General features: G+C 47.0%; 6 protein-coding genes across 6 annotated transcripts; 5 read left to right on the plus strand and 1 right to left on the minus strand.

Annotated features, from left to right (window-relative positions):
- Positions 1 to 48: 48 nt before the first annotated feature.
- On the minus strand, positions 49 to 884 carry Z519_04345 (uncharacterized protein; the record flags this gene model as incomplete). The annotated part of the gene is made up of 3 exons (XM_016762091.1): positions 49 to 513; positions 566 to 625; positions 687 to 884. The coding sequence occupies 3 exons, from the start codon at positions 882 to 884 to the stop codon at positions 49 to 51; spliced, it is 723 nt and encodes a 240-aa protein (XP_016621038.1).
- Positions 885 to 1,276: 392 nt separating this feature from the next.
- On the plus strand, positions 1,277 to 1,862 carry Z519_04346 (uncharacterized protein; the record flags this gene model as incomplete). Its single annotated transcript, XM_016762092.1, has 2 exons — positions 1,277 to 1,556; positions 1,630 to 1,862. The coding sequence occupies 2 exons, from the start codon at positions 1,277 to 1,279 to the stop codon at positions 1,860 to 1,862; spliced, it is 513 nt and encodes a 170-aa protein (XP_016621039.1).
- An 18-nt stretch (positions 1,863 to 1,880) lies between these two features.
- Z519_04347 (uncharacterized protein) lies at positions 1,881 to 3,467 on the plus strand (the record flags this gene model as incomplete). Its single annotated transcript, XM_016762093.1, has 4 exons — positions 1,881 to 2,330; positions 2,384 to 2,604; positions 2,745 to 3,063; positions 3,123 to 3,467. 4 exons carry the CDS (start codon positions 1,881 to 1,883, stop codon positions 3,465 to 3,467), a joined length of 1,335 nt encoding a protein of 444 aa, XP_016621040.1.
- Positions 3,468 to 4,062: 595 nt separating this feature from the next.
- Positions 4,063 to 6,099, plus strand: Z519_04348 (uncharacterized protein; the record flags this gene model as incomplete). Its single annotated transcript, XM_016762094.1, has 4 exons — positions 4,063 to 4,078; positions 4,128 to 4,210; positions 4,249 to 4,998; positions 5,062 to 6,099. 4 exons carry the CDS (start codon positions 4,063 to 4,065, stop codon positions 6,097 to 6,099), a joined length of 1,887 nt encoding a protein of 628 aa, XP_016621041.1.
- Positions 6,100 to 7,693: 1,594 nt separating this feature from the next.
- Z519_04349 (uncharacterized protein) lies at positions 7,694 to 9,822 on the plus strand (the record flags this gene model as incomplete). The annotated part of the gene is made up of 4 exons (XM_016762095.1): positions 7,694 to 7,751; positions 7,810 to 8,467; positions 8,514 to 8,668; positions 8,729 to 9,822. The coding sequence occupies 4 exons, from the start codon at positions 7,694 to 7,696 to the stop codon at positions 9,820 to 9,822; spliced, it is 1,965 nt and encodes a 654-aa protein (XP_016621042.1).
- A 2,390-nt stretch (positions 9,823 to 12,212) lies between these two features.
- On the plus strand, positions 12,213 to 12,935 carry Z519_04350 (uncharacterized protein; the record flags this gene model as incomplete). The annotated part of the gene is made up of 4 exons (XM_016762096.1): positions 12,213 to 12,488; positions 12,554 to 12,748; positions 12,799 to 12,863; positions 12,920 to 12,935. The coding sequence occupies 4 exons, from the start codon at positions 12,213 to 12,215 to the stop codon at positions 12,933 to 12,935; spliced, it is 552 nt and encodes a 183-aa protein (XP_016621043.1).
- Between the last annotated feature and the right edge of the window lie 2,579 nt (positions 12,936 to 15,514).

Below are 15,514 nucleotides of genomic sequence, written 5' to 3' on the forward strand. Positions count from 1 at the left end.
GTCGCACTACATTTGATATTATAGATTGTGATGGTGCTGAGGATATATCTACAACTTTACTTTTGGCTCCCGTGATGTCTGTCTGGAGTGGACATAGCTCGCTGCCTGATAAGCAGAATGAGCTTGGCCCCATAGTTCGTTTCTGAGTAAGCCATAAACTCCCATTTTCGCCTTTGCCTTCCACTGCTCTGCAATCTTAATCGCTTCTTCGAGCATCTTATCAGGAGAGGCAATAAAATCCACTATCCCATCCTCTAATGCCTCATTTCCGGTGTACCTGTGCGCTTCCAGAATTACCTTTCTCGCAACCTTTGGCGCGAGCTTCAGTCGAATCAGTGACCCCATTCCATCATGGTGAAGACCAGCATTCACAGGGGGCATTTGCCAATACCCGCGCTGTGAGTTCATGACTCGGTAATCGTGAGCTAGGGTAAGAAGACAAGCGCCCCCCATGACATGACCAGTTATGCATACTATTGTTGGGAAGGGAAAGTCAAGTATGGTGGCTAGAAGCTGGTATTGCCATTAGACGAATAGTCTCTGGCCAATGGGTTCGCCAACTTACGGGATAGAAGCCGTCGCTAGAAGCAAACACGTTGCCTTCCCGTTCGTCAAGATCAAGTCCCTTGGGTAATGTTAGAGTTGTGGAAGGTGGTAAAAGCTATCATTAATCTCTAGAGACTGACCGTAGTAAAAAATTTGGCACCGCTTGCAGTCAATACAACTGCCCCTTCGGCATCCTGGCCCAGCGCTTTCTGAATGGAGTGATATGCTCTAATAAGTTCTTGACAGCAAGCAATATTAAGACGATTCTCAGGAGGTTTCCTTAGTGTGATGATGAAGATATCGCCTTTACGCTCAACTGTGAGATATTGGTAGCCCATGTTCTCTCGCTCTGGAAATCTCCTGCAAGTTCAAGCTGACTTTACCCACGGCCATGTGGTTATTTCTGGCTCTGCTTCGGTGAGGGCAGCACAGTGCCGTTCAGATGGCTGACAGATAATCCGCGGCTCTCTCGTTGGTCCGACACGGATGGGAATGCGGAGAAGGGGGAAGTCGAAATGGACAATTGCCGCGCGGGTCCCTGGGGATTACTTGATTCAGAAATTCCCGGCCTCTCGTCCAGCGCCAGAGCCTGGGGAGATAATGCATCGCCAGCCACAAAGGGCCCGTGATCTTGGAGATGCCGTTGTAATGCGGCCAAGTAAATCATATTCAAATCATTTTTGCATATTATATACGTAGCTGGCAGTCGAAGAATATTCAGGCTCCCATCATGTCTCGACACATCCCCGTACAGCCGGAGGAATCAGCTTTCACATTGTTTCTGTGGGGAGGTGAAGAAAAATTACGAAGAAGAAAAGCCTTGCTCAAAGTCTTGATCGGCGACCCTCTCTTTGACAAGAAGATTGTCACTCCTCCATCATTGGCTCGCCAAGATGCGTGGACCCGGCGCGGCTTTGCAAAGTCGCGAGCTCATCAGGCTCAAGTTCGAGAACAATTGGCCACATCGTCATTTCATGGAAGCAATCAGAACGACGGACAATATGTTGCCGGTTCAACCACAATTTAGAAGCATGCTCTGCGGCTAACGCTAGATCGTTCTGAGAGATTAACCTGTGTCTATAGTATTCCTGTCAAATCTGGAACGGCAAATGTCAGATGAACAAAAAGAAATCTGGATCCCGAAGGCCGAACGATTTGAAATCTTCGGCTCGTATTGCCAGACCGAGCTGGGCTATGGATCCAAAGTCAAAGGCATCGAAACCACTGCGACTTTTGATGCGGAGACCGACGAGTTTTTGATCAACTCGCCTACGCTCAGCAGCACGAAGTACTGGATCAGAGCAACCGGGGTGTGAGCTAAACTTGGCATTGTTATGGCTCGCTTGATTATCAAGGAAAAGGACTACGGCAATCATCTGTTCCTGGTTCAATTACGCAACCTTGATTCCCAGGAGCTTATGCCTGGTTGTGAGATTTACGAGCTCGGCCCGAAGGCATTCCAGGGTATGCTGGGAACAGATAACGGTGCACTTAGGTTTCCCAATGTCCGCATTCCTCGAAACCAAATGCTGGCTAGAAACGTACAAGTTCTCAGAGACGGTACTTATGTCCCGCCCAAGAATCTCAAGCACTCATACCGTTCAATGGTGACGGTCCGCGCTCTAATGGCAGAGATCACGGGCTGGGACCTGCTAAAAGCCGTGGCTGTTGCTTATCATTACACCACCTTTCGAAAGCAATTCTCGAGGAGCGGAAATGACCAGGAAGCTCCGGCGTTCAATTATGCGAGTGTGCGATATCGACTGCTTCCACTCCTCGCCAAGGTAAGATTCGATATCAGAAGCTAAATGCGTTCTATCACTAATATCCTCGGAAGGCAACTGCGCTTGTTGTCGTTGGTCAAGCCATCAAACGCGCATATGATGAATATACTGCAAAATACCTTCGGACTGACAAAATATCTCAATTGGAAGATCTCCACCTTCAAACTGTTGGTGCTAAAGACTATTCAACTGAGATTACCGGATATGGCGTTGAAACTTGCCGAATTGCATGCGGCGGTCATGGTTACAGTGCCCTCTCAGGGTTTGGCAGGATGTACGCTAATTCTATCAATTCCGTGACCTATGAGGGCGATAACTTTTGTTGTGGCGCAACAAGTACCTAGGGCGATTTTGAAACATTTCAAAGCGTTTGTTACTTCCATTACTTGAGAGATTTCTCTAACCAGTTTATAGCGGGACCGAATCATCTCTTCCCTCGTTCTCCTACCTTTCCGTTCTGCGCGACGCCACTTCGCCACAGCCACTGTGTATCAGATCACCTTCAGACTTGCTAATGCGTGATGCGCAGAGTTTTATACTCGAACAGCAGGTGGCCATCCTTGTACAGCAGCACATGGAAGACACGAAGGCAGGTCGGGATACCAGCTATGCTTGTCATGCACTGACAATGGCACACGGAGACTTCATATATTGGAAAGGATTTTGGGAAGCTGTTGACAACATACCCAGTGGCGAGCTCTACAAAGAGTCTATGGTAGTATTGGCGCAACTCGTATGTTCCATTCTGACAGATGAGATGATGGCTGTATTAACTTTCTCGCCTGCTGTTAGTTCTCCCTCTCCATCATGACCTCGGCTCATATCGTGCAATGTCCACTTCTCACATTGACAGCTGCTCACCGTGCCTCGTTACGCTTGGCGTACGACGCGGTTATTGTTGAAGTAGCAGAAAAACACGCACAGAATGTCATCAACGCGTATGGCTTCACAGAATTTGAGCTCGACAGCGCACTAGCGAGAAGCGACCAGTCCCCGTACGAAGCCCTTCTAGATGGTGCCCAGAAGAGTGAGATGAACCACATGCAACATCTGTGGCTCATGATGGTGGACACACGTAAGATGTGGAAGCAGGCTCAACGGGACATACAGAAAGATGGAGTCAAATCAAAGCTATAAAATATCTAAATAATAGTGCTTCACTAGAATTTCTGTACGTAATAGAGGATGGTAAGTATATATAGCTTCCCGGGGTGATAGGCAGCTAGCTTACTCGCTAGTTAAGCCTGGTCAGTGCTTTCACGAGAGACTATTGTAAAGACACATCTGCGAGCTGACCTCTGACAACTCACGGTCAGCAACAGCCAAGCAGAGTTCGGGAAGATGGAGGCAATTAGGGGTTACCGATGTCGGGGGCAGGATCAAGACTGCGAATGCGTGCTATTCCTATCCCCACTTTCCCCGCACTCCTCTCAAGCAAAATTAAGGGGTTTTCTTTTTCCTTTCCAAATATTAATATTGTTTTCTCAATGTACGGCTCTATAGTGAGATAAATTTCAATTTAAGGTATGGCTACATTCAAAAGCTACAACCCAAGTAGTATATATACTCGTACGCAACATACCCGTGCATGCGAAGCGTGTTATGCTCGAAAAGGTACAAAGGATTTTATATCTTAAGCTTAGGAGAAAAGCTCGAACGATCCCAGCGCTAACGCTGACAGTGCGGTGTGATATAAATGGCGCTTCCGTTATATGTTCCAACTGCGCCGAGCATGGCTTCCCTTGCAAGTAAGTGCTACAGCTTCGTGCAGAGGGTCTAGAATAAACGCTCCTTCAGACCCCGTTTACGACGACGGAAAGACCACACCCAACCGCGACCACAACCAGGAGAGAGAGCCAGAACTCTGTGTCATACCCGGAGTGTTGTTCCAGATTCATTTTACCAACAAGTCAATCAGAAACAGCAGCAACAGCAGCAGAATTGGAATACGATTGCCCCGTCAACAGCCCAATTTCGAGCTGAAAAGCCCACAACATCGCTCCTCTTTGTCCACCATTGTGTTGCAGCTGCGAGTCCTATTGATCTCATCGCAGCAGCCTCATCTCCTAAAGTTGACCAGTTCTACAATTCGTCCTACCTGTCACGGCGCGCCGTTTTAGGAGATGACTTCCCTGGGATTGACCACTCTCACGGGGGTCGTCAGTCACACGAACATACTTTGACCGAGAACGATGTTAAAGTTCTTGAACTTTACAAGGCTTTCGAACTTCCATCAATTCCCATCCGTCAAGCACTTTCTGAAATCTTCTATGAGAAGTGCTGGACTTGGATGCCAGTGGTGGACGATGGAATGGCCTCCGGAGACACGTCTTTGAGGGAGATCTCGTTGCTGGTTCTGCAAGCCGTTCTGCTTGCTGCTACCTCAACTAAGCCTGAATGTGATATGACGCTGCCAGCCCATCCACAGTATCGCCGCATCAAAGCAATAATCGACACAGGTGCTGAACGAAACCCGCTTAATTTACTTGTGGCGTTGTGTTTGATGCAATTCTATGCACCAGCCGCGCCAAATGACATCTCCACCGACCACCCAAGATTCTGGGGCAGCTACGCTCTTGGTTTGGCCCAACAGATGGGCCTTAATATAAAGTCAACCAAACGCAGCAGCCAGGAAGGACTTAGACGAAGGGTTTGGTGGACTTTATATGTGAGTTCTAATGACGAGAACAGGATGTTGAGGAGCTAATGCAACCTAACCTACCTTGCACAGGCAAGGGATAGTATCATGTCATCTGCACATGGACGCCCTCGGATCGTCAACCCGGCAGACTGCAGCATTGAGCCGCCGTCGATATACGACTTTCCAGATCCTAGTGATATTCGCGCGCAGATTTTTGTTTCCTATGTCTCTATCACAGGCATCATGTGTGATTTATGCCAGTTGCTTACTCGCCAGAACGATCCTCCATCCGTGGAAAAGAACGAAGTGGGCCTCCGGCTTTTGGACTGGGTGCGATCGTTACCCCCCGCCCTCCTACTTGTTCAACCAACCGGAATCCCAAGACCCTACTCGTTCGACTTGGCTCAGTTACATGTACACTTACTGACGACGATTATTATCCTTTATCGACCACAATCAATCTTTTGTGTCCAATCAGCCAGCTCGCCAGCTATTGTGGCATCGAACCTCAGCTTTCGTATTTTTGAAGCAATGGAACTTCGAGGGCACACCTGCTCTCTTAGCTCTGGCTTCGCGTGGCATTTGCTCGTCACGGCTATCCCGCAGCTTTCTTGCCTCGGGATTCCATCGTTGCGGGAAGAATGCAAGAGCAACCTTGACACGCTCGAGGGTTGTTTCCGAACACTTGCGTCGACCAGGCCGTCTGCAGCGAACAACTTGCGTAACATCCAAGAGATCCGCGGAGCGCTGGAATCCAAAGAGCCGCTTCCGAAGGCACGGCTCAGCGCTAACGCATCAGTGGATGTTTTCTCTTTTTGCCCTCTTGACCTCTTCGGTCCCTATGGAGTGGATGTCCCGACAAATTACGACCGTATTACCGCAGCGCTTGAATGCTCGGTAGATAGGACGCTTCGGGCCGCCCAGAATATTGAAAATGTGCATCATGGGAATGAAAATATGCCACAGATGTTTTATGCTCAAACGCAATCGTCTACGACCACGCGAAACAACATAGGTGACCAACCCATGCTAGAGGGCACTCCAGATTTTGAATTTCTTGGTAGTAATTTCCCTGAAGATGGGTGGATGCGAAACTGGGTTAACGAGCTGCATCTCTTTTGTGAATAAAGCTAGAATAGCAAGAGACGAACTCAAGGAATACAACTTTAGTATATCCACTGTCAGCTCAACACCTGAGCCAAATTTAAAAAAGGGACGCTCTCACACCTTGATCTTTTCCTAGAGACGGCCTACGTTGATCAGTCTCGCCAAGATGAACCCTATTTGAAGCATCTGTGCTATGAGATAAGATGCATCATGGGTAGTCTGGGAAAACATCCATACCCTGTATGCTCGCTCCAAGCTCTTTCCCATCTCCCACAGGTTTCTCGGAGTCAATATGAACAAGGAGTATGCGCGCCCACTCTGTCTCACTCATGTTCCTCCATGCGTGGTTAGTGGCTCTCTGTACGCATATATCTCCCCTCTTCATAACCTGTGTAGCTGTGGAATCCAGCTCAAGTTCTACCTCGCCTTCCAACACAATAGTGTAATCGACGCTTACTGTTCGGTGCATGGGTGAGGAGATACCGGGACCGAGGTCCATCACACGGAGAACTGTACCTCCAGATATGGTTAATTTTGGTATAGATGCGAATGTATTCGTATATTCGTCAAGGTCCACGTCGTCTTTCAGGACAACTGGAAAAGTTTTGGTAGTATAGGCGAGGAAGAACGACGCTTCTGGAGCCTCGCGCCAAAGAGCTTTTGATGGGATCGTCGTTTCGAGGATGGATTCGCCCAAGGTCGAGTGTGTTGTAATATAACGATTTATTGTGGGAAGTGAATCTCTAGATGACATAGCGAAGATGTGTTCTCACGTTCGAGACTCGAGAGCATAAGTCAGGTAAGTTGAAGTTGAAATGGCTGAGAGAAAGCCTGCCGGTCGCATGCCCCTGAAGCCAAATTTAGGGGATTGGGGTCGTGGTTTTGAAGGTCTAGAACATTAAATACTCCGCCAGGTGCTTCCTAAAATCACCCCCCCCCCCCCCCCCCTTGACGGCTGCGCTATAGTAAGTGCCCTCGCAGTATTTAGTGACTTATGCTTACGGAGAGCAGTGCTGCAGAGTTGATTAGCAAAATACCTAAAAGGCGATGCTGAATGTTCGTAACTATGACATTGCCTTTATGAGGCATCCTCTCTCCACAGTTCTCCCACCCAATTGCTTCAGAACACACCATCTTGGTACTAGTGATTCTCGGTGCACTAGATTTACAATCGTTTATTTTACAGGCCAAAATTGTTTTATAAACCAAGGTTCCTCAAGTTAACTTTCCAGACGTTCAGGAAGGAGATCCGCCGGATATCCGCCGGATCCAAGTCATCTAGATATATCCCTACGCCAGTAGTATTCAACCTCTGAATCGACAACACGAGCATTATGACTCTCTCCCAGCCGTACAGATCTCTAGCTGGAACAATAGACCTCCGCAATTTCCAGGCGCTTAGGTGTTTCGAGGGGATCAATGAATAGAAATTTTGTTACAGGATAGACATATAAGCTTTCAGATTTTCGCAAATACTAGCTAGGAAAGGTGCTATATATTCTCAGGGGTGGAAAACGTTAAATACTTTAGCATTTATATATCTATAACTAAGTCGAGTGTCGGAGATTGAACTCTCTCCCATATTGCTACTCTACTGCTGTAGTTAGACTCCAAAATGAAATATCTGATACTCAGCAGCATTATTTGGCTTGCGGGCGGTTTATTCTCTCAAAGTGAAGAATCTTTGCCCCTTTAATGGAACCGAGAATTGGTTACTAACAACCTAGATAGGCTTGAGTTGGGATTGTCCGAGAGGCTTGACTACGCTTGGCCTCATCGATGCCTTTGTTCGGCGAGCTTTGCCAGATGCACCCAATGGATATGCACCAGAGGGAGGTGATTGCCCATCCCCCGAACCTTTTGTGCGCAGCGCGAATGCATTGTCGCCAAACGAAACATCATGGCTCTTGAAACGGCGCCCAAAGGCCAAAGAAGCTTTAGTTGAGTTGCTCAGCAGGATCAATATATCCGACTTTAACGCCCCCGAGTATCTTCGAAACCAGGCAGCAAACATTTCAGCGTGGCCTAATATAGCAATCGCTGCTTCAGGAGGGGGTTACAGGGCTATGCTAAACGGCGCTGGAGCAATCGCTGCGTTTGACTCACGAACAGGAGAAGCCCCCACTGATGCTGGCTATCTCGGAGGCCTTTTGCAATCCGCTACATACCTCTCTGGACTCAGTGGCGGCTCCTGGTTAGTAGGATCTTTGTATATGAACAACTTCACGACAATACCAGCATTATTGAGTGGTGATATGGCATCTGTGTGGAATTTGGAAAATTCTATCTTTGAAGGACCACCCTCAGTGTCTCATTATTATAAAACACTAGTGGACGCTGTGAGTGACAAAGAAAACGCAAGTTTCAATACTTCAATTACCGACTATTGGTTTGGCTCAGTCTATGTTCTGTTAACGAAGGCTGACCTTGTACAGGGGTCGAGCATTGTCATATCAGCTCATCAATGCTGTGGATGGGGGCATTAGCTATACGTGGTCATCTCTAGCTGTGATGCCGGATTTTATGGATGGGGAAATGCCGATGCCGATTGTTATAGCGGATGAGCGAGCGCCAGGAGAGCTACTTATAAGTAAGTATCGCGAAATACCTGGATATCCGATCGTTTCAAGGGCTCACATATTACCCCGAGGTTCAAATACCACCATTTTTGAATTCAACCCGTGGGAACTTGGAACATTTGATCCGACTGGCAATGGCTTCGTTCCATTAAGGTATATTGGGTCAAATTTTTCCTCAGGAAAGCTACAACAGAACGCAACCTGTGTCCGAGGATTTGACAACGCCGGGTTCGTCATGGGGACTTCTTCATCGCTCTTCAATCAGGCTTTTCTAATACTTAACGGGACGAACGACACTTCTATACTGGCAAATGCGATCACCAAAGTTCTCGCTGAAATCAATGAGGATAACAACGACGTGTCGCTATATTCGCCGAATCCATTTTACCAATATAACATCGACACCAATCCTAATGCGGATTCACGGACTCTATTCTTAGTTGATGGGGGTGAAGATCTCCAGAACATACCTTTACATCCACTCATCCAGCCGGCTAGAAAAGTGGATGTGATATTTGCTATTGATAGTTCGGCGGACACTAAAACAAACTGGCCAAATGGTACAAGCTTGGTTGCGACTTACCGGCGGAGCGTTAACTCCATGTTTGCGAATGGCACGACCTTTCCCTCTATACCAGACCAGAACACATTCGTCAACTTGGGATTAAATTCGAGGCCTACCTTTTTCGGTTGCAACTTGACAAATATGACCGGAGATGCCCCGCTCATTGTTTACCTCCCGAACTTTCCCTATTCTTATTCTTCTAATGTCTCAACGTTTGACCTCCAGTACAACAACTCAGAGCGCAACGCGATTGTTCAGAACGGTTTTGACGTCGCAACGATGGCAAATGGCACGATTGATTCAGAATGGCCAGTATGTGTAGGATGCGCTATCCTCTCTAGAAGCCTCGAAACAACTGGCGTGGCAGTCCCAGTCGTTTGCCAGGACTGCTTCGTGAAGTATTGTTGGAATGGAACCATCAACGACACATCTCCTCCGCTCTACGAACCGCAGATGATCCAAACACAGGAGGGCGTAAAAAGCGAAGGGTCAAGGCTAGCGTCCGAAAAGGCGACCCTTTTGATTTTGTCATTCTTTTGTTGGATTTTCTTCTCCGAAGTTTTTGCGGTGGGTTTTGATCATCCTATGACTGCGGTATAACCATATAGTGGACTGACGTCTCATTTCAATGCAATTTGCGTTCCATGTTGTCTGTCTTGCTATCAGGGCGAGAATGGTCCTCGAAGGGATATAATAAATTCCGTAGACGGGGCAGGACTCCGGTACGCCCTGGATAGTTTAAAATTAATGCCGCCCGGGCCAGTCCGCTACCTCCTTGTTCGGCTGGACTCGCTCGTTAACATTCTCTTACACTAAATTGCAACGTATAGCCATCGGCTGGTTAGCGTTGGCATGTCTCTATGCTCCGCCTCACTATCCAAGTTTACTTGTTACCTGGAGAAACCCATTGGAAATGATGCTCTTCAAAGCCAGAGAGGGAGTTTATTTCAACGGTCGGTATGGGAATCCTCGGCACGAGGTCCACTGGCACGGGGCCCTTCTTGTTGAGAAACCGCCTCAAGCGCGGGTGGCGCTTAGGAAGGTGAATTTCTCTGGCTGAGATTTGCGAGTCTAGCTCCGGAGATTATTGTATGTAGCCTTCACAGATCCATATTTGCATGCCAATGCCAGCTGACAGGCAGACTCAACTAACTGGATCTTTCTTTTTCAAGAATCTAGGTAGAGTAGCTCCATACTAAGGACTTCAAATAGGAATTTTGAGCCCCTTTCGGATACTCTCGATTCTTTCGTCTCTCGCCCAACAAGCACTGCCCAGGTTCCTGATCCAGCGGTCTTTGTAGGCGGAGCAGAACGCCACCAGCCTATCCAACATCTAGCACCGGGCGGCACTCCTTTGGGCAGATATCCTTGCCAATCTTCTATTTCAGCTGGACCCTGCAAATATTGGTCACAACAAACTGGGACTAACGACTCTGTCGTAGGTTTATCGATTGCATACGTGTACAGCTTCTGGCTCCGCAAGCTTACAGCTCATGGCTGAAGCAAAACCCATGCGGCAGACAGGACAAAACAGTTTAAAATGGTTGAAAGGTAGACCCAGACCCAGCTGACCAAAGTTCGTCGCTCTAAGGTTGGACTTCCCTTGAGATTGAAGTTCTTTTCGAATCCACTCGTCACAACAACTCTGGTGGAAGAAATGGCTACACTGAGGTAGTCTTCTAATCATGTCTTCTGAGTGAATCGTGTCCAGGCAAAATGGACTGCGTGGAACCGCCACAGCATTAGTAACTTAGATGAGCTACAGTAATTAACTCTTTGCATCTGTTCAACGTACCAGGTTGTGTCCTCTTCGGTTATTGATGAACAGTTGGACTCAACGACAAGATAGCCAGCTAAGCCCTGGGAACCCCGATGCACTCCCAGAGTCACGACACGAGGAAGGGTGGTGAGAAATTCGTCCTCCATTTGCCTCTGCTCAATAGATAGCTGGACTTGTAGCTGCTTTTCACGTCTGCTTCTCAAATACTCCCTCGTCCTAAACGTAATTAGTCTTAAATAAGATCAGTAACAAAAATATACCGGCATTTAGTTCTTCAGTGCTTAAGATATCGAACAATAGAAGTCATAGGTATTTATCATTGAGCTTACCCGATTGCTAAGAGCAATAAAACCAAGGCTGCACTAACATATACTGGGGCCAGACTGCTTGCTTGAGGAAGACTTGTTGAAGAGCTTTGAACAGAATTGGTGCTAGGCGAATCTCCGTCTCGCCTAGTATAAGTTCCGTACCTTAAAAAATCAATCGGCGCCATTGAAGGCTAGTTTAGATGCAATAGACAAAGATGTCAAGATTATCACTTCAACAGTGATGATCATGCCTTCATTAACGAGGCGCGAGCTAATTTAAACGATACATATAAAAGCAATCCTACGGTTGAGGATAACTGTTAGTGACCACGTCTCAAGAGTGCCTTTTGGAACAATATTAGAACAAGAATCGAAGACTTGGGTGAGATACGATGAGCAGCCCACGGGCCAGAGGTCTTCGGCTTCCATTTTCGTGTTTCAGCTTCAATTCGCCGGAGCCTGGCGGGAGGTTTGTATCTAAAAAGCCTTGTTTCAGGTCCGTGCTTTATCTAACTCCTTCGAAGCTGCTAGCTGATAGGTCCAACGAATTTCTCAATAACATTTGGCCCAGGAAAGCGTTGATTTTACTTCCCCCGGGCCGGAATGGATCGGCTAAAATCTAGTTGACCAATGGTGATTAACTTTAGTAGTTTGCAGATGCCCTAGTAGTTGTACGGCCTTTGTGCAGGGGGTTGAGTTAAAGGACGAGGCGCGACTCTTGAGACGCAGAATACTTCCCGTATGATATCTATTTACAAAGCCAAAGGGGGATGTTAAATAACTGCCTTTTCTCTTTAAATCCTCCTTCCACCTCCATCTTTTTCATTCTCAGAAATTCCCACACGGGCGATCACTCACTTCCAACATAAAATCGACTTTATTATATCCTGCTACTCTGCACCATGGGAGTTGGATCTCAGGTTGCCTCTTTTTGCCTTCGCATTGGCGAGGTCATCTGTGCTGCGATTGTGGCCGGTATACTAGGCTATTACCTTCACCTCCTGGATGACGCGAACGCCCACGCAAATGGCCGTATTATATACACACAAGTCATTGCCGGCATTAGTATACTTGCTGCTCTTGTTTTTATGCCTCCATTGAAATACTCCTTCTGGGCATTTCCCCTCGACTTCGCCCTATTCATATGTTGGATCGTCTCTTTTGGATTATTAGTTGATGTAAGCCACTAATACTACACCCACTGAACACAACTCGTTGCCCGGTTATACTGATCTCTTAATAGCTCACATCATCGGGAGGATGCCATTCACGCTGGTATTGGACTAGCTGGGGCTACTATTGGGGAGGCTGGTATCGCACAATTCCCATCACCAATGCAAATCAAACTATTATTGGCACCGTCAATTGTTCGACTTGGAGGACCAGCAATGCCTTCATCTTCATAGGAGCTTTCCTCTGGCTTGGAAGCGGCCTTTGTGTAGGTTTGTGATATTCTTTACCCAAAGAAGTGTTCTGACCGGTGAATAGGGGCTTTACGTATGCACAAGGGACCGTCATGTCCATAGGGAAAAGGTCAGCAGACCTGAAGTCCGGTAGGTTGCATTGACGAATAAACACTTGCAAAGATTCCCTGCTAACCGACGAATAGAACAACAGAAGCGTGAAAGCAGATAGGGGGACGAGGACTATAACTGAACTCCCATTTTTTGAGTTAATATACGTATTCCGGCTATCCTTCTCAAGGGCTATAACATCTAAGTAGCTTTGAAGATTAGGTATATATTGATTCTGGTAAGCTTCTACGTTGATTTCGGTTTATCTACAATTATTAAAGTTGTACTATATATATATCTATACAGAAGGATTAATTAAATACTCCATCCTTTCATAGTGAATGTGTTCTATGATTCGCCCCTACGTATATTTGGAGAATGATAAGAAACTACCATACCTCGACGACGAGGAAGGCTTGATTAAAGGCTCCTTAAGCAGTATTCACTATGCTCTATCATATTCCTCTGTCTTCTGGGCAGAGCAATCGGGCGGCCTGGGCGGGAGAAAGACAAAAATATTGAGATGCCAAGAAGTAACCCCAGCATCAATAAAAAATTATTGAAATTAACAACGAATAACGTGCGTATGAATTAGAGCACTCTGGAAAGACCATCCTCTGAGAAAAGAACCAACTTCCTTTGTACTTGAGTTTCGGAAGACGAAATTACATGAGCAATAGATTTGCAAAGGACAGTATACGGGGAAAAAAAAGAGGGAACAGCCTGTTCTTAATCAGCCTCCGAGGCAAACCGTCGACATTAAAGAGAGGTGACTCTATGACAAATTCTTACAGCATGTTCAGTCTCAATCTATAGGGAAATTCGACGGCCGCAGGAAGGGAACCGATCCGCTGAGGCAGATACCGTCAGTCCCGCCTATGCTACTTCTCAGTGCCATAAGTGAGCTATCTTTTAAAGGCCGAAACCTACCACCACCAGGCTTGGTCTGAACTTTATGTTGCTTGGAATCGTTTGATTAAGGTAACTTGCCTAGATAGCGGTGTGCGCTTGTTGGAGAGTGCGTTGGAAGAGACCAACAGAAGAGAGCATCGCCTATTTGGAAATTCTGAAACATGGGTATTTAAATATTGTAATTTTTGAATACCAGGACTATAAAAGAATAAGTTTGAAATTTACATGACGGAAAACGGGACGTACAAATAATTTAAATCAGCGTCGGTATGACCGGATTTCTCCAGTAATATATTCGGAGGACCAACAGGTCAGGAGGACGTATGGTGGGTCGAAAATCCTTGCATCAGGCTTGCTCATTCTGGCTAAGTGCGCAGAAGTGACTGCAAAACATCGCTCAAAAAAACCTCACTTAGTGCACTCTCTTCCCTCCCGTTCGCTTCGTATTCTTACGTCAAAATAAAGAGACTTTCCGAGGGGCGCGGGGCCAAACCCCTGTCCCGTCATATACTACGAGTACCGCCAATGCCTTTTGAGAACCCTGAGCTGGAGCAGCGAAGTGCGGGTGGCACGGTCTGCCCAGCTCCTCCAAGTTTGTCCGATCTATTGGCTTATGTTACAGGCCGCACCTCGTCTAAAGATGAGCAGGGGCAGAAACTTCGTTGGCATGAGGCAGATCTAGCGAGACATTCCTTGTGAGCAGATTTGTTCGTCTGTGCCATGTGAAAGAGCTACGGATAGCCGTTTGACCTGAGGCAGAGCTATTGGCTTCACTCTAAGCGGATTATACAAGAGCTCCAGATGACGCATGGGACCTCAGGCTACCTAGGAGCTTGTCCGATGTGGAAAATCTGTAGAAATCATTCACGGAACGGCATGACAAGCACATAGATTGAAGCATAGATATGCAGGAACTAACACAGGCACCAGATCATTTTCCGGCAGAAGTTCACCGACATACCTTGTACACCACATAAGAATCCCACATCACAAAGAAGGCGATCTCTTAGCGGACATTTCGACCATTGAGAAGTGGTGATGGTGTAGGGAAGTTAGAAGATTGCGTCCCCCCCCCTCCCCCCGAGATCCTTCATTAGCTGCTTCTTCTTGGGGGAAAAAAAAGAGCGGCTTCCGGGTTCCAATTGATAATCCCGCCAAAAACCAACAATCGATATACAAGACTCACACTCGTTATAAATCAAAGATCTCGAAAAAGAGCGGCATCATCCAAACAGCTCCGATACAACGTACGCCTCCTCCGCCTTTTTCTATCGATATCCTGAGTTTGACAGTCCCAGACAAGAAGGGCGACAGCGACAGGTACAACATGCCAATGGCAGCTGGTACAGAGCGCGTACAGTGCAGATCCAAGCGAGCTATCGTGTCTTTGATCCAGAACAAGCGGCCTGAGAGGGTTTATTGCAGTATCTGCTTGGGTTTTTGCATCTTTTGTGAAATATGGAAGGCCTTGGATTGGATTACATCGAGGCGCAGATCTCGATTATGGCAGCACAATATCCCACGAAAACCATTGCATACGGGCTCCGTGACGAAGAGGCTTCTCTATTCGGCAGATTCGGTTCTCTATATCAACAGATCAATCGAGATTGACAAATCTTATTCCACAACGACGGCCGGCCTCGTCTGAATTTTCTCTGTGTTGCAGAGGAGTAAACCGATTGTGGATTGGAACCAAGGTAAACTGATGATGGATATGGGGCATGATCCTGAACTACCTTGAAGTGGCTTACCAGGTGTATTAGAAGATGTAGTTAGTT

This window comes from Cladophialophora bantiana (genome assembly GCF_000835475.1).
Source record: "Cladophialophora bantiana CBS 173.52 unplaced genomic scaffold supercont1.6, whole genome shotgun sequence".
Classification (NCBI taxonomy): Eukaryota; Fungi; Ascomycota; class Eurotiomycetes; order Chaetothyriales; family Herpotrichiellaceae; genus Cladophialophora; species Cladophialophora bantiana.